The sequence below is a fragment of the Strix aluco genome, chromosome 17 (genome assembly GCF_031877795.1).
Source record: "Strix aluco isolate bStrAlu1 chromosome 17, bStrAlu1.hap1, whole genome shotgun sequence".
Taxonomy (NCBI): domain Eukaryota; kingdom Metazoa; phylum Chordata; class Aves; order Strigiformes; family Strigidae; genus Strix; species Strix aluco.
This window is the reverse complement of record NC_133947.1, coordinates 9,764,567-9,787,204: the sequence shown is the minus strand read 5'-3', so window position 1 is coordinate 9,787,204 and position 22,638 is coordinate 9,764,567. Positions and strand designations below refer to the sequence as shown.

Here is a 22,638-nt window from a genome sequence, read left to right as displayed (position 1 = left end):
CTGACCTTTCCTTAGAGAGAAACACATTTCAACAGAATGTTCCATGAGGTGTTCTTCCAAACTCGGGAAGAAGTCAGAGCACGAGCTGCGCTCACAGCCAGGGCTGTGTGGGGTCCTCTGCTCTTCACCCAACTACCCTGCAGGGTTGTCATCCTCAGTGCAAAAACTGGTGCTGTACCACTCGGGAAACAGGTCAGCTGCTAGGAGATGCATTTTCTCTTCATCCTGTGCTGCTGACCTTGACACCTCCTGATCCCAAGAACCCACTAGCAAGGCTTGTGATGCCTTCCTGATTGTAGCTAATAATAATACACAGTTCAGATTAACTGTTTATCTGTTGGACCAAAGCATTTCCATCTGAGTTAAATTGAAAAGTTTTGTAATATATTTGAGTTCTTGCACATTTTCTTTCAACGTTGCAGTTGCAAAGCTTGTCCCATGTAAATGGACTAAAAATACTGGGTTACTTTTGCAAGATAAAGAAGGACGTAAACATTTCTAAAGTCATTTTTAAGTCAACACCATATTGGTCTACAATTTTCTCTGTCTTTTTCCTCCATCTCTTTCTGACAGAGCAGTGTCCTTCATCAATGCCTATGTAAAATTCATTTGCTAATAATTAAAAAGACTAATCTGTAAGCCATCAAAGCTCCCTTTTCCCTCCAAAAATGTTTTCTGTAGACTCTAGCCAATAATTTTGCAAAATATTACTGGTGTCATACAGCATCGGAAATTGCTGTATCCGCAGTACAAAGCTGTTAACAAGGCAGTTGCTCCTCTAACAGGTATTTATTGCTTCCATGTTTTAATAGGTTTATCTGAGCTTGAAAATATTGTTGAAACATTTTGATCAATTTTAAGGCTAAACCTGAACAGATGCATAAAATCAGCAAAGGACCTAGTCCTGCAAGGTGGAGTGCTCTGGCTCACCCTAAGGCTCACTGCAACGGTCATACCCTAAAAAACTGCAGCAGCCCTAGGGAAGATTTGTGTTCATTGGAAAACGAATGTTGGGATCTCTCGGTAAAAGTGCTTTGGGTCCCTGGTGACCCATTGTTACCCACCCCTAAACCAGCTGCTGCCAACAGGCTCGAAGTTCCTGCTACAGTCACCCTGTGTGATCCATTGCTGTCATTTTTGGAAGGCAGTCTGTAGGAAGAAAAAAAAAAAGAGAGAACGTCATTTATGTGCAAATAGGCCTATTGAAGTGGTAAATCTGAATACATCTCCCTGTTGGGTCTCTTTTGCTGAAACTCAGCTGGGTCATTCACAGTCTTTATTTGTTTCTAGTTTTAGCTGCAGGCTAAAAAAATTCTGGCTCCACAACTAAACTATGGCAGTTTCCTTCTTACTGCCCTTTAATCTATTCTGTGAATTTTGTGTTTGGAATTTTTCATATTCCAAAAGACCAGTGTGTATGATGTTGGCAGATGCTCACAAAGATTTTTTTCAATACCCTGCCAGTGTGCTGTTTTATTTTGATCATCATAGTGCTTCACAGTGAAGTTGCTGACCCAACAGTTTGGAGAGATCTTTTCATGGCTGCTTTTTTTTTTTTTTTAATTCTATTACAAAATTTTATGCTGGAAAAATACAATCTGTATTAGAAATTTCCTGAATATTGGAGGTATTTTGTGCGGGGTTTTTAGTCTAGGTTATTGTGTCAGGAATGCAGAGGTTACACTCCAATTAAAATTTGGATTTCTTCATACTTAGTTCTGATTTAAAAAAAAAACCCTGAACGTAACAGTGTAGCAGTTGGATGCTGGCATGTGAAATATTTAATCATCCCGTGAGATTAACAAGGTCTTGTTTAGCAGTTCAGAAGCATTTCTTCTTTCATCAGGTTTCTGCTTCCTAGAGAAAAAAATGATTCTGTGCTAGCACTCGGTGTTGGCATTTGGAAGAAGCTGAAAACATGTCCCTGTGAAGGCTGGCATGTAATACAAAAGCGTTCTTCAGAGGTTGTGGTACTTTAAAAAAAATGCACGTGACTAACTGCCTTTTAACCTTTTACCTCTCTTTGGCCACTCTTGCAAGCTTGGACAGAGCAACCGCTCCTGCGTGACTCACACGAGCAAGCCCAGGGACCCCGGCTGGAGGCCCAGCCCAGCCCGCCGCTGCCTGCGGCTGCAGCGAGTCACCCCCCGTGCGAGGGAAGTCCGGAGCCGTCCTGCGGCCCCAAGTCCTGCTCACCCACTGCGAAGCAAAGCTCCCCCAGGCTGTCGGCTCCGGCCAGCAATGCCCCACAGAAGAGGTCCCTCTGCAAGTAAATAACAGGAGAATTGGGACCTGAATTTGTTCTGACTTTTGCTGCCTCTTGAGGAACTTCCAGAGTTCAGTCTTGCTACAGTGAGTCGAAGAACTCACCTAGCTAAAGATATTTTCAACATGGTTCTGCCAAGGAGAATAAAATAAAATAAATTCGATGCTAAGCTCTGCTGCAGCTGTTTAACATCCCAGACCTTTCCATTTTTCCTTCCTTGCCAAGCTAGGCAACACAAATCACATTTACAGTTCCTTTTGCATTGTACATGTGACATGGGTTTGCAAGTGTAACAAGATTAGTTTTCCCTGTAATCCTCTAACAATGTCCTTCCTTTGATTGTCTTTTCATCTTTTGGTGTTCTGGAACTTGGATGAATAGGATTGAGATTTATTCCACAAGTCCTGTTTGACAAACTGCTTTCAAGAATTAGTTGCCTACAAACACATTTAATTTGGAAAAAGCATTTTAATGGCAGCTGAATTATGCAGTGTTATGCCAAACATACTACACAGCCTATATATGTGCTTGCAGTATGTATGTCTGGATACTACTAGACAAGGAGGTGAAAAAAATAAGATAGACTTTCTTGTTTCAGAGTGTGTAAAATATCTCAGGTGGCTTCTCCAGGCAGATTTGCAGAGTCTCATCTGGATGTCTGCAAATTAGCTGACAAACTGACCACATGCCTTTTCTTGCTCTCATCACATTTCAAGGACCACCCTTGAACTACGCCTTCTATTAGTCCCACAGGACATATTGACCTTGCAATCAGCTTGATCCTGTCCCCTTGCCACTGAATCCCTGTTCAGTTTGTAGGAGCTTGATACCAAAGTAACAGCTGTTTTGCTGAAGCACTGATGTGACAAGTCACACAATGCCAACACTTCATACAACTCAGAGTGAGCGACTGAACAGCTATGCCTGGTGCCTTGGCATAACCAGTGTGTATTTTACAAACAGAAAAACTCAAAGCATGGAGCAATTACATGATTTTGAGCTAGTCTAGACCAGAGCTACTTATTGCAGAACTCAGGGTTGTTCAACTCCTGTGTTTAACCCAAAAGACCACCCTGCTGATGTAAAACTAGCATATGGCTTTGTGCCTTTCCCTGCCTGTCCCCCTGCCTCTTAAATTTTGATTGCGTTTCAACCCTATCTCTTCAGTTGGTCTTATTCTAGGAACAGAAGTTCCTACTTTCCCTGGGAGGTGCTGGGAGGGGAAGGTCATGGTAGCAAGCACATTCCTGAATCATACCGTGGCACTCCCTGCTATACAGCAACCGCTGGTGAGGGATGAAACGCTGTGCTTGGCTGACCTTTCTGAACATGAATAGATGCACAGTCCCTGCATGTGTAGGACACTGAAAATACCTTCAATGTGTATTCAAGGATGTCATGTGGCTGGTCTCCACTAGAGACGGATGACTGGATTCACACCCCATTTCCAAGGTGAATTTATAGCTTTAAAATCACTGCACATTGCCGTGCTCGAGTTACAAGCCAGGCTGTTCTCATGCAAACCACATCCTTTATTCTCTATTCCATTCTTTATTCAGTGGCAAACTATTTAACGCAGTATTATTTGCCTGCCTATGGCCACCTGAAAGCAAAGTAACTGCTATTGTGACCCGTTTCCTGAACTGTGGCAGGCATCCCCCCAGTGACACAAACCTGAGCTGAAACCCGATCGCGCATGAGCTGGGAGAGACAGCGGGGTAAGCGGTCAGTCCTTGAACTAACTGCCTGGGGACTCCTGCTCTGGATTAAGGCTGGATCACAGGTTTGATGTTGCCACTGCGTTTGCACATGCCTTTGGACAAGTCTCTAAACATCTCTGAAGCGTTGTTTTTTTAAAAAAAAAAAAACAAAAAAAACAAAGAGAAATTACATTTCCGAAACCATACTCGCCCATCCCGGTGAAGCACATCAGCCGTACCGATGGCCCGAGCGCGGGGCATGGGCCGCGCTTACCCGGTCCAACCCCCGGCGGTGCCGCACCGCGCGTACCGACCCCGCACCGGGACCAAGGCCCCCGCGGGGCCGGGCGGGAGGCCTGTGGCCGCCGGGCCAGGGCCACGCCGCGGGACCGCCTCCGAGCGCGGGGACCGGCCGACCGGCTGCGCCCGCCCGCCTTCGGCCGTCTCCTCGCACGAAGCCCGGGCACAGCGGCGGCCCCGGGCCGGGCTGCGGGCACTAAACGCGCGCACCGCCATGAGGTGAAGGGGGCCGGGGAGCAGCGCCACGTCCTGCCCTCCGCCGCGAAATGGCGGCCCCGGCCGCCCCCGCTGCCGGGCGCACCTCATGCCACCGGCTCCGAGCCCGCCGAGGCGGGGAGCGGACGACCGAACCCACAGCCCCCCCTCGGAGAGGAGCGGAGGAGAGAGCAGAGCGCGGCTCCCGCGGGCACCCCCAGCGGCGCCGCCCAACATGGCGGCGGTGGCGCCCGCCCTCCCGCTTCAGCGCGGGCGGGGCTGGGGCGGGCCCACGGCCCCTATAAAGCGCCACGCGCGGGCTCAGCCGCCCTCTTGCTCCGGCGTGGCCGAGGTGAGTTCTGGATCGGGACTGGGCTGTGGGCGGGTGGCTGGTGGGTCTGGGCTCTCCCCCTCTGCTCCTTCCTGGCGGCCCTCCCTGCCTGGGCGGGCTTCTGGTGGCCGCCGGCATCGCCTCGCTGCCCGCTGAGGAGCAGCCGGGGCCGCGTGGGCTGGCGGCATGGCCGCCTCTCCTCTGCTCCGCCTCGGGGCCCCATCCCCACGTGCTCTTCGCTGGGTTCCTGCGATGTTTCCCGAGGAGCGGCCGCCCTTCCCGGGAAGGTCTTTCCCGAGCTCACCCGGACCCGCTGGGGGAGGCGGGAGCACGGCGTGGCCGCCGCGGGTGTGCAGCCGTGGGGCACCCGGGCACTCGCGGGTGCAGGTGATGACAATTTTTTTCCCCATCAGAGCGGCAGTGTTGATTTCTCGCTGTTCAAGCCAGATCGTGTCTGATGCACCTTGGGGAGCGCCGCCGTGCCCCGCACCCTGGCAGGGCCCGGCGCTGACCGCCCCCGTTGCCTTTCCTCGCAGGGCCTCTGGGAGACCCGATGCGGCGGGGCCGGCGTGCGATGAGGGCAGCGGCCTGGTGCGCTCCGCCAGGCCTGAGCCTCTGGCAGGTGAGAATGGTAAGTCCTTAAAGTAACTGTTCCTCACTGGTTTAGAAATCCATCTATATATATACTTCTCAAAAAAGTTAACTGAGTTGTTCCTGCAGTGCTTTGTCAGGTTGGTGTCCCTGGAGACTTTATAGATGGGTGGGTTTGACCACTAACCTAGGTACTGCGGAGCTGACAGCAGAGAGGGTTTCCTCCTGCAGCCAGGCCCTTTGTGCCTCGTCTCGCTCCCACTGTGTGCAAGGGTGCAAAATCTGCAGCCTGGGAAGGGTGCTGGGTTGACGGCCCCCGTGGCCGGGGGGCTGGGGACCAGGCCACGCTGGAGACAGGCGGGCAGTCTGCTGCAGCCCTGGCGTGGGGCAGAGCCGGGCTGGCTGCGGTGGGCCCCTGGAGCCGGGGCTGCTCCTGGAGCTTTCCTGCCCTGCCCCTTGCAGGAAGCTGTGCGGTGGTGGCCACGGCGTGGGCCACGCGGTACACGTGGCCGAGCTGCTGCCTCTGCCCGGGCTCTGACCTCCTGCCTTTGTGTCAGGAAGGCCTTCCATGGCCGTAAAGGCTGGGCCTGCGAAAGTGCATAACACGTTACCTCTGCCGGCCACCTCTTTCTGTTAAATCTGTCTTGGCTGCTTTGTGCTCTGCCACAGAAGCCCTATGTAACAGTGGTTTTTATCCGGATTTTTGCAGTATTTCTCTTGTCCCATGAGCCTCTTGAGCAGGCCAGCCATCCAGCTCTCTTGATAAAATAACTGAAGGACATGTGGTTCTTCTCCCACTGGAATTGTGTAGTTAGGCCAAATGTTTGTAGACAAGGAAGCCTGTTATGAGACACTATCTCTGAATAGAATAGATAAAAGGGGTAGTACTGTAATAAACCATTGTAAATAATTTGCTAAGTTAAGCAAGGCGGGTACGTTACGCTTGAATGATTTGTAAATGTCAAACCATAATATCTTGTTGTCGGAAATATTGTAAAAGTAGAATATGGTACCCTGTGAGGATCTGAAATGATTTGTGATCACTATAACCTATATTATAATTATGAAGAATGTTTGAATATATGGGTAAAATATAGTGTGCTATTCGCGTGGAACAATGTAATCGTTTCTCAGAAACCCCTCCTAGAGCTGATATGCAATCGCTTCCTAGAAACCCCACCTAGAGCTGATATAACTGCTGTTTGAAAAGGCCCGCCGAAAGATGGAATCATGAGGCTTTCAAAAGACCCAATAGAAGAAAAGCACGCCAAGAGACCAAGGCTTCGAGACTTTCAAAAGACTCAATAGGAGGAGGAGACGTACCCCAGCAGCTCAAATTGACCTAGTGGAAGAAGAACAGGACAACTATCTGACGAAAAGAGATTGGCTAAGACGATGGTACCAGAGTATAAAAGACGCTGCTTTTTAGAACTCGGGGTGCGTATTGGCGGAGCGGAGACTCCCTACCCACCCAGCGCTGCTTTGCTTATTGTCTTTTATAATACATCAGTTATTTTCTTGGATTGGAATCCTGGCCGTTTGTAACAAAATTGGTGACCCCGACGTGATCTCCGAGTGGCATCCGGAGTTGGGTTTCCCCGGGAGGCGCCCCGCAAATTAATTCTTGCAGCCCTAGAAAATACCAGCCAAGGCTCGCCCCTTGAGATTAACGAACAAAAGGGAAAGGCAATAAGCAAAAGGTTTGGAGCTCCAGGATTGGAAAGGAAACTGCAGTAAAATTTTTTTTTACCCGTAATTCTCGTGCACGAAGATCCGAACGAAGACAACGGAGTCGTGAGTATAAGAGATGCCGTTTGGTTGGGTGGGAGTTGGTTGCTTGTGTGTGAGAGTGTGAGCGAGACGGAGCCTTATTCTGGAGACGAAAGTAGTTTCGGAGCCAGGATTTGAGTTCCAAATCGAAAGTGGAGGTCGTCTAACTGCGGTTCCAAACTCCCGCAAGGGATTTGGCCGGTGAAGGACCGAAGCGGATCCTATAGGGCTTGCGGGAGGGAGCATGGGTCCTAGGGGTACGTGGGAGGGTGAAGGGTTCAACGCCCCCGCAAGACACTCTTACCGGTAACCAAGGGCGAGAGGAATTGCCGTAGGAATACGTAGGTGGGTGAGGGATTCGACTGCCTGGATCCAAACCCCTACAAGGGCGGCAAGAGTTGCCACAAAATTCCTAAAAATGGGCCAGAACAAGAGTCGAAATTCTAATCAGGAAAAAGACCCTCAAATGAGTTTAAAAGATAAGTTCAAATTACCAAATATACCTCCTGACAGTCCTTTGGGGCTGATGATAAAATATTGGGGGTTATGGCCTTCTCAAAAAGGAAAAAATAAAGAGAAGATGGTTTATTACTGCATTAAAGTTTGAGGAGGAAAAGAAATTAGGCCCAACTGATTATATTGGCCCATTTTTGGGTCATTTGATGATTGGGTATGTCAAGCTTTGAACCTATATGTGGATAGTAAGGAACTTTTTAATCAGGAAGAAAGTGACTGTGCAGCAGTATGGAAGGGAGCAACCTCCATGGTCGCATTATTCCTTATGAAGGAGAAAAAGAAAGGCAAGGAGCTGGGGAAGCCATCCTGGGAACCATTAGATAACCTACCCCCTCCTCATCAGAGGCAAGAGGAACGGGAACCTGAACAAATATATCCAGAATTACCATCGGATCCCACTCCCTCGGCTCCTAGCCTACCACCCTCCCCTCCTTCTAAAAATACCAGGAGTAAAACTATACAGAGAGGGAGGAATGAAACACGTAAAGAAGAAGCAGTGACCCTCTTAGCCCCTCTTTGAGAGGTACCGATGGGAGGGCATGTAGGGGGAATTGGATTTGTGATTGTCCCTTTAAACACAGGGGGATGTAAGAAATTTTAAGAAAGGAATGGGTAGATTATCGGATGATCCCCTGGGGGTTTCTGAATGATTAGACCAGTTCCTAGGTCCGAATACTTACACCTGGGAGGAGATGCAGTCTATTTTAGGAATATTATTCACGGCCGAAGAAAGATCTATGATAAGACAGGCGGGAATGTGGATGTGGGAGAGAAGACAAGGGCCCCCCGGAGAGCAGAAATGGCCTAACCAGAATCCAAATTGGAATAATCAAAATGCTCAGGATAGACAAAATATGTCAGATTTAAGAGAATTGGTCATACAAGGAATTAGGGAAGCCGTTCCAAGGGGGCATAATATTAGCAAGGCTTTCAGCGAACACCAGGGAAGGGAAGAGTCCCCCATGGATTGGCTAGAGAGATTGCAGAAAAACTTACAAATGTATTCTGGGGTGGACCCAGCCTCTCCAGTCGGAGAGGCTTTGCTAAAAACCCAATTTGTGGCCAGATCATGGGGGGATATAAGAAGGAAACTGGAAAAATTGGATGATTGGCAGAATCGAGGGTTACAGGATTTATTGGGGGAGGCTCAGAAAGTGTATGTACGGAGGGATGAGGAGAAACAAAAAGCGAAAGCAGAAATATTTGTGGCAGCAGTCCGGGAAACTCAGCAAAAGGAGCAACTGAGAAGAATTCCTGCTCCCGACACAAGAGGGCGGTCAGTGACTGCAAAAGAGAGGAGTAGAGATTCTTCCAGGGGAATACCCGAATGTTATTGTTGTGGGCAAAAGGGACATATCAAAAGGCATTGTCGGAAGAGAATGAAAGATGAAGATATGTGTAAGATTGAAGACTAGGGGTGTCAGGGGCTATATATCCTGGGGACAAAGTCACCATCTGAGCCCTTGATAAACCTAAAATTGAGTCCCCAGGGGAATGAAGTTACATTTTTGGTAGATACTGGGAGCAGAAAGATCCACCGTTAAGTAAGCAAAAGCACTGCACTAGTGGTGGGAGCGAAGTGAGAACCTTTTAGGGTTCCTATCATCAAAAATGTGCAACTTGAATCTGAAGGTCAATTTTGTATAGGGGATTTTCTTTTAGTTGAAGAAGCAGCAATTTCTTGGGACGGGATTTAATTGTTAAACTGGGAATAAATATGGAAGTAATAAAAGGGGAAATTATGGTAAAATTATATCAGTTAACAGAAAAAGATGAGGAATGCATAAATCTGATAGTTTGGTATAATAATGGAGATATTGGCAAAATAGACATTGAACCATTTAAGACAGAAATAGTAAATCCCAAAGAACCAATAAGAAGAAAACAATACCCCATTCCTCTTGAAGGAAGGAGGGGATTAAAACCAATGATTGATGACTTAATAAAAAGGGGAACATTGGAACCTTGTAAATCACCTCATAATACCCCAATTTCACCTGTTAAGAAGCCAAATGGTAGCTATCGATTAGTACAAGATTTAAGAGCAGTCAATCAGAGGACTATCACCCGATTCCCAGTGGTAGCAAATCCATATACATTATTAAATCAAATTCTGCCAGATTATATCTGGTATAGTGTTATCGATTTAAAGGATGCATTTTGGGCTTGTCCCTTAGCAAAAGATAGTAGGGACTATTTTGCATTTGAATGGGAAGATCTGGAAACTGGTAGAAAGCAACAATTAAGGTGGACAGTGCTGCCTCAAGGCTTTACAGAATCACCAAATCTGTTTGGCCAAGCATTAGAGAACCTATTGGTAATGTTTAAATGTGAGGGAGAAGTGAAACTTTTACAGTATGTAGAGGACTTATTAGTTACAGGAAAGTCTGAAGGAGAAGTTAAGGAAAATACTATTAAGTTGTTAAACTTTTTGGGAGAAAAGGGGGTTAAAAGTCTCAAAATCCAAACTACAATTTGTAGAATCTGAAGTGAAATATTTGGGACATTGGCTTAGCAAAGGGACAAAGAAGTTAGACCCTGACCGCGTAGCGGGAATCTTAGCCTTACCAGCCCCGAAAACAAAAAGAGAAATTCGACAGTTATTAGGTCTGTTGGGATATTGTGGACAATGGATTGAAGGATTTAGTGAAAAGGTGAAATTTCTTTACGAAAAGCTGACCACGGAAGTAGTAAAATGGTCCGTAGAAGATGAAGAAAAATTTAAACATCTAGAAGAAATATTAACCAGAACTCCAGTCCTGAATTTACCAGACTTGAACAAACCATTTCAGTTGTTTGTAGACACTGGTAATCATACTGCTTATGGAGTTTTGACACAAGACTGGGCGGGAAGTAAAAAACCCGTAGGATGTTTTTCCAAATTACTAGATCCTGTTAGCAGAGGATGGCCAACCTGTTCACAGGCTATAGTGGCAGTGGCTCTTTTGGTAGAGGAGGCCAGGAAAATAGCTTTTGGGGGATCTTTAATACTTTATACTCCACATGACATTCGAGGAGTGCTCCAACAAAAGGCAGAAAAGTGGTTAACAGATAATAGGCTACTAAAATACGAGGCAATCCTGTTATCTTCACCCGAATTAAATTTAAAAACCACAACGGCTGAGAACCCAGCACAATTTCTATATGGAGACTGGGAAGAAGTGAAAAGAGAAAACCATAATTGTATTGATATGGTAGAATTACAAACCAAAATAAGACCAGATTTAGAAGAACAACAACTAGAGGAAGGAGAGAAGTTATTTGTAGATGGATCCTTTCGGGTTATAGAAGGGAAAAGGAAATCAGGGTACGCAATCATAAATGGGAAAACGTGGGAAGTATTAGAATCGGGCCCCCTAAGCTCAAGTTGGTCTGCCCAAGCTTGTGAGCTATGTGCTCTATTACAGGCATTAAGGAGACTAAAAGGTAAGCAAGGGACGATCTTTACTGACTCAAAATATGCTTTTGGAGTGATACATACCTTTGGAAAAATATGGGAAGAAAGAGGTTTAATAAATACACAAGGAAAAGGGCTAATACATGAAGAGTTAATCAAGCAAGTATTACAAGCTATCAGGGAACCGAAAGCTATAGCTATAACCCATGTTAAAGGACATCAGAGGGGATTACAGTTTCAAATTAGAGGGAATAATTTGGCTGATGAAGAAGCAAAAAGAGCAGCACTCCTAATGATTACTGTTGATAAATTTACAACCGAGGAAAAGGGGGAATTCGTTGAGAACCAAAAAATATATCCTGAAACTGAAATCAAGGAATATGAACGATTAGGGGCGAGATTAAAAGGAAATAAATGGATACTTCCTGATGGACGCGAAATGTTGCCTAAGGGATTTGCTAGAAAAATAATACATAGATTACACCAACAGACTCATTGGGGTACAAGAGCATTAGTAGACCTGTTCTTAAAGTTTTATGGATGTATAGGGATTTTTGAAATAGCAAAACAAGAAACTCAAGGGTGTATAAACTGTCAAAGAATAAATAAAAAACACATGAGGCAAACCCCCCAAGGAGGGAGACCGTTGGCCCATAGGCCTTTTGAAAGGATACAGGTAGATTATACCGAATTACCTAGGGCAGGACAGTATAAATACCTGCTGGTTATAACAGACCAACTTACCCATTGGGTAGAGGCCATACCTACTACCAGGGCTACGGCACAAATAGTGGCAAAACAATTATTAGAAAATACCATCCCGAGATATGGCATGATAGGAGTAATTGATTCAGATCAAGGGTCACATTTTACTTCAAAAATTCTTAGAAATATCACTACAGCCTTAGTAATCAAGTGGGACTACTATACTCCATAGCACCCCCAAAGCTCTGGAAGAGTGGAAAGGGCTAATCAAACCTTGAAACAGCAATTATCAAAATTAATGATTGAAACTAAGATGTCATGGATAAAGTGCTTGCCCTTGGCATTATTAAACATTAGGACCATGCCAAACTCAGTAACTGGGATTTCACCTTTTGAAATGTTGTATGGAATACCCTATACTCATGGATTACCCCTTGATCATCCCATAATGGATGATATTACAATTCAACAATATGTAACAATTTTGAACTGTCATATGCAAGAACTAAGAAGTAAGGGGTTGGTGGCTCAAAGTACCCCTCTCGAATTTTCAATACATAAAATACAACTAGGTGATTGGGTATTAATTAAAAGTTGGAAAGAAGATAGCTTATCCCCTTGATGGGAGGGACCATTTCTTGTTCTTCTAACTACAGAGACTGCGGTATGGACAGCTGAAAAGGGTTGGACTCACGCCACTCGAGCTAAAGGACCAGTGAAGCAGCCTTCAACGGAATGGACTGTGGTATCTAAACCGGGAGGTCTCCAAATGACTATAAGGAAAGACCAGAAGATGACTGAATGACCCACTCTAGAAGGGAAGTAAGAAATAGTCTATACCAGTGGCTCCAGATAGCCTCTGGGGATACTTTACAAAAAGTGTATTTTGCACCTTGGAGGAGAGAAAGGATACCTTACCAAACTGGGGAAGCGGGGTTATATAAGTTAACAGGAACTCCACAGGTCCATCCTTTCTGTTGCGAAACAGAAACTGATACACCTGAACTGGCCGCAACAGAAAATATATTGGAAATTCCATGCATAAAACATCCTACTTCTGGACACTCGTGTTGGGTTACTTGTCAATGTTCAGATTGTAATAGAAAATGGTCTTGTATTTCATTTAAAAGGCAACTTTATTGTATGCAATGCTGAGATAATATTATAGTTAGTAGAGAACAATTTGCTCAAGTAGAGATTTGTACCTTGTTTTGTGGATGGGAGTTGCTGATACCTACAACTTGGGAAGTATATGAAGCAGATTGGCACAAAGTCTTAAGACAGTGTGCCGCAAGATTTGCTTGGAAGCGGGCACAACAACAAAATAGGTGGAAATATCAACAAATTCAGATTCTGAAATTCGATTGGCAATTATGAACCTAGAATAAAACTCAGAATAGACTGTGTGTCTTCAGGTAATTAAGTTTATTGCTGAAAAGAATAGCTCCTGAAGAATACCACTGCTGTCGAGAAGAATTCATACCTTGTGGCTCCAAGTAAAGGAGTAGACGAAGGAGACAGAGGGGTATAACGGTGGAGATAAAATCTGGAAAATACATCCACTAGCAGCCTATGACTGAAGACAATGCCTAAAAATATGAGTCGTATTCTAGTGTTGTTATACCTAATCTATATCAAAAGTGTAACAAATGATTGGATACACCAACCTTTTGAATGGATCTTGGCCCGATGGGAAGACTCAGTTGTTATAAAAAGAAACACAACAGTAGGCCCTCCCAGTTTTACTGCTTCACTCTGTGAGCTAGTGCCTATACAGCCATGCTTAAATCTGAAAGGCTATTATTTGTGTCCTGCTTCCAACCCTGGAAAAGAATATTGTAATCAACCTAGTCATTATTATTGTGCTTATTGGGGCTGCGAAACAGTCGCTTCTTCCTGGTCTCCTCCAACAAGAGATGAGTTCTTAAAGACAAGTTGGGGCCCCGAAGGATGTGATCCGCCCAGACATGACTTCAGTGGAGGTTCGATAAGTCATAGTAATTGTCTGCATTTAAAAATTGATATCTTACAGCCAGAGGATCCAGCATGGATAATTGGTAGGACATGGGGACTTAGATATTGGGAACCTGGAACTGATAGGGGAGGATTAATCGTGATCCAGAAAAGACCTGTCCCACTGACACCTAAACCTAAACCCGTAGGCCCGAATAAGGTAATAACAAATGAAATCGGCCAGAACAAGACAGTAGCAGATAACCTTGAAACTAACATCACGAATACCCAGGAAAATATTACTGCTTTGAGACGCACAAGAAATATCCAAGAAAATATTGGACGCATAGAATCTAACTCCTTATGGCGATTGGTACAAACTGCGTACCAAGCCCTTAACAGTACCAATCCTAACGCTACTCTTGGATGTTGGTTGTGTTATGATGTAAGACCACCTTTATACGAAGGAATAGGACTTAATGTTACATACAGCCTAAGTAATGAAGCTAGTCCAGAACAATGTAAATGGAATAAAAAGAAAATCGGGCTTACTATGCAACAAGTTAGAGGGAAAGGGACATGTATAGGAAGAGTACCTAGAAACCAGAAGAATTTGTGTGAAAATAAGGTACAACGATTAAACAAAGTTGGAAATAAATGGGCTATACCAAGAGAAGGGGGATGGTGGCTTTGCTCAAAGACAGGACTAACTCCCTGTTTGTCCCTAACTATGTTTAATGAGAACAAAGAATTTTGTATACAAATAACAGTCATGCCTCGGATTTTATATCATTCAAAAGAGACTGTCTTTAAATATTGGAATAATAACAACCTCAGGATAAGGAAAGGAGAACCACTCACTGCCCTGACAATTGCGACCCTCATAGGTCTAGGAACTGCAGGGGCAGAGACTGGAATTACTTCTCTAGTTCAACAACATAAAGGATTATCATCCTTAAGGGCTGCAGTTGATGAAGATTTAGAAAGAACTGAAAAATCAATATCATTATTAGAAAAGTCCCTTACTTCTCTTTCAGAGGTTGTTTTGCAGAATAGAAGGGGGTTGGACTTACTATTTTTACAGCAAGAAGGGCTCTGTGTAGCTCTAGGAGAAGAGTGCTGCTTTTATGCAGATCACTCTGGGGTGGTTCGGGAATCCATGACCAAGCTGCGTGAGGGCATTATATAAAGAAAGAAGGAAAGGGAAGCTCAACAAAGCTGGTTTGAATCATGGTTTAATCAATCCCCTTGGATGACCACTCTAATAACAACCTTAATGGGACCCCTGATTATTGTATCTTAAGCAAATTAATTAGCCTTGTTAAGAACAGAATTGAAACTGTCCAACTCATGATATTAAGGCAACAATATACTGACTTAACTCAACAAGAACACCAATTAGAGACTGAACTAGAAGATGTCACCTTTTTAGGGGCTGCTAAAGAAGCTATTTTTAAGCTTAACCAGCAAATTGAGGTATAAAAAGAAAAAGGGGGGACTGTAATAAACCATTGTAAATAATTTGCTAAGTTAAGCAAGGCGGGTACGTTACGCTTGAATGATTTGTAAATGTCAAACCATAATATCTTGCTGTCGGAAATATTGTAAAAGTAGAATATGGTACCCTGTGAGGATCTGAAATGATTTGTGATCACTATAACCTGTATTATAATTATGAAGAATGTTTGAATATATGGGTAAAATATAAAGTGTGCTATTCGTGTGGAACAATGTAATCGTTTCTCAGAAACCCCTCCTAGAGCTGATATGCAATCGCTTCCTAGAAGCCCCTCCTAGAGCTGATATAACTGCTGTTTGAAAAGGCCCGCCGAAAGATGGAATCATGAGGCTTTCAAAAGACCCAATAGAAGAAAAGCACGCCAAGAGACCAAGGCTTCGAGACTTTCAAAAGACTCAATAGGAGGAGGACACGTACCCCAGCAGCTCAAATTGACCTAGTGGAAGAAGAACAGGACAACTATCTGACGAAAAGAGATTGGCTAAGACGATGGTACCAGAGTATAAAAGACGCTGCTTTTTAGAACTCGGGGTGCGTATTGGCGGAGCGGAGACTCCCTACCCACCCAGCGCTGCTTTGCTTATTGTCTTTTATAATACATCAGTTATTTTCTTGGATTGGAATCCTGGCCGTTTATAACAGTACTAGCACAGACTGGTTTTGTAGATAGAGGTATGTAAGCTAGGTGGGGAGTAGGATTGAGCATGTGCAGAAGCTGAGTTCAGCTACTGGACACAGTGAGGAAGATTGTCGATGACCACTGAAGAATATGAGGATGCATGTGCTAAGGACATTTGCATACGTTAAATGAGTTCCAGGAAATTGTATGAATATGTTAATAATTTCTTAGAAAACTGATGAATATATATACTTTTAACTATATATTTAGTGCTCTTGAAATACCCCAGTGTGCACATTAGGTGGAGCTATCTCCTGTGTGTCTGGCACCTCAATAAAGAATGCTTACTTTCTAAAACTCCAAAACGAGTTTTAGAGAGTTATTTCAGACCAGCTTACGGTTTCACTTGCTGGTGTAAGTGATGACTGAATTTTTTCCCCATCAGAGCGACAGTGTTGATTTCTCACTGTTCAAGCCAGATCATGTCTGATGCACCAGCGGGGAAGTGCTGCTGTGTCCCATACCCTGGCAGGACCTGGTGCTAACTGTTCTTTGGCTTTACTTGTAGGCTGCTGCAAAGGCAGCAGGGGTGTTGAGCCTCTGGGAGACCTGATGTGATGGCTCTGGCTGGCAGTGATGAGTTGTGTGATGGGGACAGTTGCCTGGTTTGCTCTACCATGCTTGCCTCTAGCAAGTCAGAATGGTAAGTCCTTAAAGTAACTGATGGTCATTGCTTTAAATTAAATAAAAAAGAAGGGGGGGAAGGAGGAAATACCATTCTGCATGGGAGTTGCTTCTAGAAGTCTTTGTCACTGAGAACTGACTGATGTGTAAATTTGAACATTAGTGTAGATACTGTAGAGGTGAAAACACAGAGATTTCCCTCGTGCAGAAGAATTGCAACAAGGTCCTCTGTGCCTCATGTTGCTCCTGTTCCAGCATGTCCAAAGTGGCAGGTGTGGCTAGTAAACAGGAAACAGCAGGGCAAGGAATCTGAAAGCTTAAGGACGCCCTGCATGGAGACAATGGGTGATCTGCTGCTCAGAGCAGCTGCCCCAGTAAGGGACAGGAACTATCCTGGCTGAAGTGTGTCTCTTAGGTCCTCTTGAGTCTTTTCTGCTCTGCCCCTTTCTGGCCAACTTGGAGTGTGAGGAGACTGCAGATGTCAGTGTTCGGTGGTGGCCATGTGTGTGCATGGCTTCGCTGCTTTCTCTGCCATTACTTCACTCAGTCCCTGTGGATCTGCTGGGGGAGGTGACAGTGTCGCACAGCACTGGGGGTGTGCAGCCACGTAACTCCTGGGGACTTGCTGGTGTACGTGATGACTGAATTTTTTCCCCATCAGAGCGACAGTGTTGATTTCTCACTGTTCAAGCCAGATCATGTCTGATGCACCAGCGGGGAAGTGCTGCTGTGTCCCATACCCTGGCAGGGCCTGGTGCTGACTGTTCTCTTTGGCTTTACTTGTAGGCTGCTGCAAAGGCAGCAGGGGTGTTGAGCCTCTGGGAGACCTGATGTGATGGCTCTGGCTGGCAGTGATGAGTTGTGTGATGGGGACAGTTGCCTGGTTTGCTCCACCATCCGTGCCCCTCTGGTGGGGAGAGTGGTAAGTCTTTGATCCACCTATGTTCATTGAAATAAATAAAAAAATAAGGCAAAAAACACCTTTCTGCGAGGGGGTTGCTTCTACCATGCTTTGCCAGGTCAGTGTCCCTGGAGGTTTGACAGATGTGTAGATTTGAGCATTGCATCAGGGGCCCTTTTAAGTGTTGGACCTGAGTACCAACACCTGTTGAAATACTCAAATTTCCTTTTACCATTTTTCCTGCAGGGATTATTACCTTGTCAGTTGTTATGGACATGATTTTTCAAATGTAATTGATTGCCTTTTAATGTTCAGCTGAAGAGCATCTGTCATGAGTATGGACTTTTTTTTTTCCCCCACCAGACTGGCAATGCTGCTGCAAACTTCTGTTTTAGCCAGACTGATTCCACAGATGCAAGAGGCTTCAGTTCCTCATGTGGCTGTATATTGAGGCTATGCGTCCTTGCACCTCTATTGCAGGGAAACTACATGTATACTGCGTGCTTTGAGGGCGGGCAGCACTGGAGGGTGCTGTCTGCACAGACAGTAACTGATTGTGTAACACTATCTGACATACGTGAAAGACTTGAGGATCAAAAGTGAAAGAATTCTTGCTCAAGGAAATGACAGGAAGTTCTGGCAGTTTAAGGACATAAGCATAGCTTTTCTGTTTTGCCCCATTTAAGCAGTGTTAAAACGAGGTGCTTCTTAAAGAGTCAGGGAGCTTTTGTTTTTGATGTTTATTCTTTTTCCCACCCCTGATGGGAGGTTCTCAATGCCTTGGAGAAGCGTGGATGAAAGTCAGCTTCTAGCAGTGTGTCTATTTGCAATAGAGGGATTGCTTTTGGTGTTCTTGTGACATCTGAAAACTTGGCTGTTTGACTAGGATTTCGCTAATGCTCTAGAAAACTCTTAACAACTTTACTTCATTGGGTAAACAGCTGTTGTCACTGGCTTCAGTTACAGCCTTGTGTTGCTGTTCAGGTGCCTGTTGTGCAGCTGTCGTATCTACAGGGAGGCTGAAGTCTCCTTGGTAACCTCTATCTATGAAGAGCACAAATGCGACCTTTCTATATTGTACTCTTGAATTCAGAAGGGGTGTGAGTGGTCTGTGTCAGATGGCGAAGCTGGTAGAGCTGACCGAATATGTTAACTCTGGCACTCTATGCTCAGTCAACTCCCCCAGGCTTTTATCAAGTACTACTCTAAAAGCTCCCACAGTGCAGTTTTAAGAGTGCATCCTATTTTGGAGTGCCTGGCAGTGAAGAAGTTTTTGCTGTTTGCAGAGCAACCTTTGCTGTCTAACAGTTCTTTGGGGGGGGGGGGGGGGGGGGCATTTGAAAGCTATGTATTTGCTATTTGTGCTGGAGTGGACTGACAAAATGTTGGCTGTTTTCTTGACAGGTTGCGATTTGTCAGACGTTGTCTGGGGACCTGATGTGATGTCAGTGTACTAGCAGAAAGCTGTCTTCTGCTAATGATGTCACTCTCCATGCTGGTGCCTGTGATCCCTTGTCCAACAGCATTCACATCAACCTGCAACAGCCCTGGTCTTTTCTCAGAGCTAGCAGGAGGGATAAATTGGTGTCCTGCCAACTTACAGATGAAGGGTGTTGTATTTTTCCCTTGGTATGAGGTGTTTACTGTAATGGATTCTGGAATTTGATGCATGTTTAATGTAATTGGATGCTTTTGTCTGCAAGGGCTGCATTCACCGCCTGATAGCTAATACTACCCTACCATAGTCATTAAAAGAAGGAAGCCTCTCCTTAGAGAGCACTTGTCAAGTATGGGAGGATGGCCTTCTGTGTAAGGAGAGTGGGGATTCAAGTCTCAGCGCTCTCCTGTCATCCAGAAAAATTTAATGATGTATCACAGGCAGCCTGTAAAGTGGGGAGGGGGCATCTTGGATGCTGCAGCGCAGTCTGTGTTTCTGTACTGTTCAGAGCCTATTTTTAATAAAATCTGAGTACCGGGTGAATTTGGCTGGTGACTGAAACTCTTTACATGCCTTTAACAGCCAATTTCTGGATCTCCTAACTAGTTTTGGGAGTTTGGATGGTAACAGTGCTTCTGTGTAGTGATTGCTTATGTGGAGCTGCCTGTACCTCAAGCTAGGAGAAAGGGGCATGATCTCATGGCAGTATAGCTTCACACACCCTGAAGTAAAAGTTCTTTAGCTGAGACTTGAGGCTGCTGCTGTGCTGCAGGAAGCATCGCTAGGGCACAGTTCTCTGTAGGTAACAGCTGGGTGCTAAAGGTTGACAACAGGTCTGTCTTCTGAACCAAAGGGAGAGGCATAGTCTGCACTTTGCCTCTGTTTGGACAAAGGCTCTCCTTCAGCTTCTCCCTTATATCCTGTGTGGGGAGCAGCTGGTGCAGAATATAATTCAGTGGGGATTTTGGCTGGCCTGGTAAAAGGTGTAGATTATCTTGTTCCCAGGTAAGTCACTGCTTTGCACATTCTTTCATACATGAGTCCTACAGAAAAGTGAGAAGTGACAGCAGTCTGGGAAGGAAGGGAAGCTGATGTCAGCTTCTGTGAGGATTTGGACATTTCCCTTGTGCAGTGTGTTCAGCTCACGGGAATGACTGCTGCTGGCTGGAGAAACTTAGTGACAGATGTTCATCCAAACCCTGCAGCCTTTCCCTGGATGCTGTTTGGCAAACTTCCAGGTTTGCAGAGCAGGAGAATGAAATGCTAATTGTACGTATGTGCTGAAGTAGGGAACCACTAAACAAGAAGAAGCTAAAGGCTTTTCTAATACCTAATTTCCTAATACCAGAGAGGTAGTTAAGAACCCTAAGATGCATTGCTTCCTGTACCTCTGACTTCCATATCCCAGATGACTTGACTATACATCTGGCCTCAGTAGGGGTGAAAAATCTGTGTCAATACATCTGTGCTGCCCACATGCGATGTCTGCACATGCAGAGGGGTTGAACGGTGGCAAGTGTCCTGCAGGGAGGGAGAGGACATTCTCCATCTGCTGTGCCCATTAGCCTGGCAGTTGGGAGTGGTGTCTGCGTGATGCGCAGACAGGCCTTGGCAGATGTCTCACACAGGTCCTGGTCTGGTAGCATTTGTACACCCTGCTGGCAATGCAAATGAAATAAATAGCCCCTTCAGATGAAGCCGATGTGAAGAAGTGGGATATATATTAACCTGCAGTGTCTTGGGCAGCAGGTTCAGATTCAAACCGCAGGTCTAATGATGGAAGTAGCTGTTCTTTGTGTGCTGCTGTTGGGAAGTAGCACAGCAGGTTAGGGATGGGGTTAAAAACCACCCACCTGCAGCATCATTAGGTTCTGGAGGAGCAGGGCCACCTGGCAGCTGTTGAAGGTTCTGTGTGCTGGGTCTGGGCCTGTGGAAGGCTGTAGCTGATGGGTTTGCATGCTGAGGGGCTGCTGCCTGGAAGCAGCTGGGTGCACATGCAGGGCCACAGGGAGCTAGCTAGCCCATGCAGGAAGCTAGCTCGCCCGACGGTGACAGGTCAGCTTGAAGTACCTGAAGGGCAAAAGTGAGGCCTGGATAACAGGCTGAGGAAATGTTTAAGCAATGTTTCCTGCAGCATTGAAGTATTGCTGTGTTATTTTTGCTGCCTGATAGCAACAGCCTAATTAATACTCATAGATTGGAAGTTATTTACAGCAACTACAAGTTTAGAGGGTATTTCTGCTACTAAAGGCATATATATATAACAGTTTCAGTGATTATAGAGGGGATTTGGTATCTGAGCTGATGGTGGCCTTTATGTTTATGTATGTTTAGCAGGAAACAGCAATGAGGGAAAATTAGCTATTAATCAGCATTCAAGGCAGTCTTCCATTAAACTGGGTAGAGATTTTACTCTATTAAGCAGCATAATCTCTTGAAACAACATATTGATGAGGGATCAGAACTGCTGCTAATATAATCACTTTCATAATCTAGTGAGCATATCTACCAGCAAGCACACCTTAGGGAGTGGAGCGTGCTGGTTGTCCAGTGGGAGCCATAAGGACAGATGTAGCTGGAACATGTTTTTTACATGTTTTATTACCCCTCCAAGAAAAGTTGCTGAGGTCAGGATTCAAGCACTGCTGCTATTGCACATATGCATAGGGATGGAAGACAAAACTCTGAAGATAACTGATCAGCTGTAGCAACCCATGAATGCCGTCTGGTCTGGATGCAGGGGATAGTTAGACCCAGGAGCTGGAAGCTGAGTCTGGAGATCTCTGAGCTGGCAGCTGTAGGGGGTGCTGTGTGTATGCCTTGCCCAAAGCTGAGTAAGGGCCAGATGGAGTTTCTGCATCAAACTGTCCATCTGTTTTGTGTTGTTCTGTGTGATGTAGTCAGGATGCTTTCACCTTGTCACTATAGCAGTGTGCAGTAATAAACCTCTAGACCAGCGGTCATTAGCCTATCTGTAAGAACAAGAAGTGTGACAAAGTGGAGACAAACCCAAAAAGTAACATCTGAACTTGTCAGGGGCTTTTATTTAGAGGAGTAGAGGTGGAGCAGAGGTCTCCTGTACTGATAGGCTTTTGCTTCAAAGCTTTCATCTGCTGGAGTTTCTGATATGCCTGCAAACAGCTGGGCATCTTAGACATGGCTTCATTTTACATCTGTCTGATTTTTTTTTTTTCTGGAACTAGTTTGGGTCTAGAGAGCATCCCCTGGCAGTCCTTCCCCACCTTTACTCCAAGTTCCCACATAACATGCTCAAAAACGTGATCGTGGCTGCCTTTACCAAAAGTCTGTCTGGACAGTTTCAGGAAAATGAAGATAGTCGTAGCCGCAGCTGGTAAACACAGGCTAGGCATCATGTTCTTTAGTACCATAACATCTTTTTTTCAGTTATACGGGATATCCTACCTTATGCTTCTCCAAACACCTTTGGTAATAGAGAGCTGTCTGGACTTGACTGTGGCCAGCTATGGGTTCTCAGCAATGTGGTATGTTATGAGCTCAGGTAATTCTCCTGTGGGTAACCGTAAGCTATTCAAAAACTTGACCTGCAATGGACTTCCTAGTACAACTGCGTTACAGCAGTTAATAGAGAAATGATCTCTGTTGCCTATACCAAGCACGGAGGTCAGATCATCCCATTTGAAAATCTCTTAATATAGCTCTCTGATAAAAGGTGGGGGGAAGGTTTGACATTGAATTTAAAGCAATTTGCAGCTCTCCTCCTCAGAGCTGTCC

At 45.2% G+C, this 22,638-nt stretch overlaps 1 protein-coding gene and 3 non-coding genes across 4 annotated transcripts; all 4 read left to right on the top strand.

Annotated features, from left to right (window-relative positions):
• Window positions 1-3,962: 3,962 nt before the first annotated feature.
• On the top strand, window positions 3,963-19,428 carry LOC141931233 (uncharacterized). Its single transcript, XM_074843119.1, has 6 exons — window positions 3,963-3,991; window positions 4,110-4,813; window positions 5,329-5,423; window positions 16,431-16,565; window positions 17,333-17,468; window positions 18,852-19,428. The coding sequence occupies exons 1-4, from the start codon at window positions 3,963-3,965 to the stop codon at window positions 16,473-16,475; spliced, it is 873 nt and encodes a 290-aa protein (XP_074699220.1). The 3' UTR covers window positions 16,476-16,565; window positions 17,333-17,468; window positions 18,852-19,428.
• On the top strand, window positions 5,170-5,259 carry LOC141931490 (small nucleolar SNORD12/SNORD106). Its single transcript, XR_012625597.1, has one exon. It is a non-coding gene; the product is annotated as a small nucleolar SNORD12/SNORD106 (small nucleolar RNA).
• On the top strand, window positions 16,271-16,361 carry LOC141931488 (small nucleolar SNORD12/SNORD106). Its single transcript, XR_012625595.1, has one exon. It is a non-coding gene; the product is annotated as a small nucleolar SNORD12/SNORD106 (small nucleolar RNA).
• On the top strand, window positions 17,171-17,261 carry LOC141931489 (small nucleolar SNORD12/SNORD106). Its single transcript, XR_012625596.1, has one exon. It is a non-coding gene; the product is annotated as a small nucleolar SNORD12/SNORD106 (small nucleolar RNA).
• Window positions 19,429-22,638: the final 3,210 nt, after the last annotated feature.

Bases quoted from the DNA above. Each gene is read 5' to 3' on its own strand.
- LOC141931233 (XM_074843119.1), top strand. From the start codon at position 3,963: ATGAGCTGGGAGAGACAGCGGGGTAAGCG. The intron at 3,992-4,109 runs GTCAGTCCTTGA...ACATCTCTGAAG, and splicing joins GAGAGACAGCGGGGTAAGCG to CGTTGTTTTTTTAAAAAAAA. The intron at 5,424-16,430 runs GTAAGTCCTTAA...CTTTACTTGTAG, and splicing joins GCCTCTGGCAGGTGAGAATG to GCTGCTGCAAAGGCAGCAGG.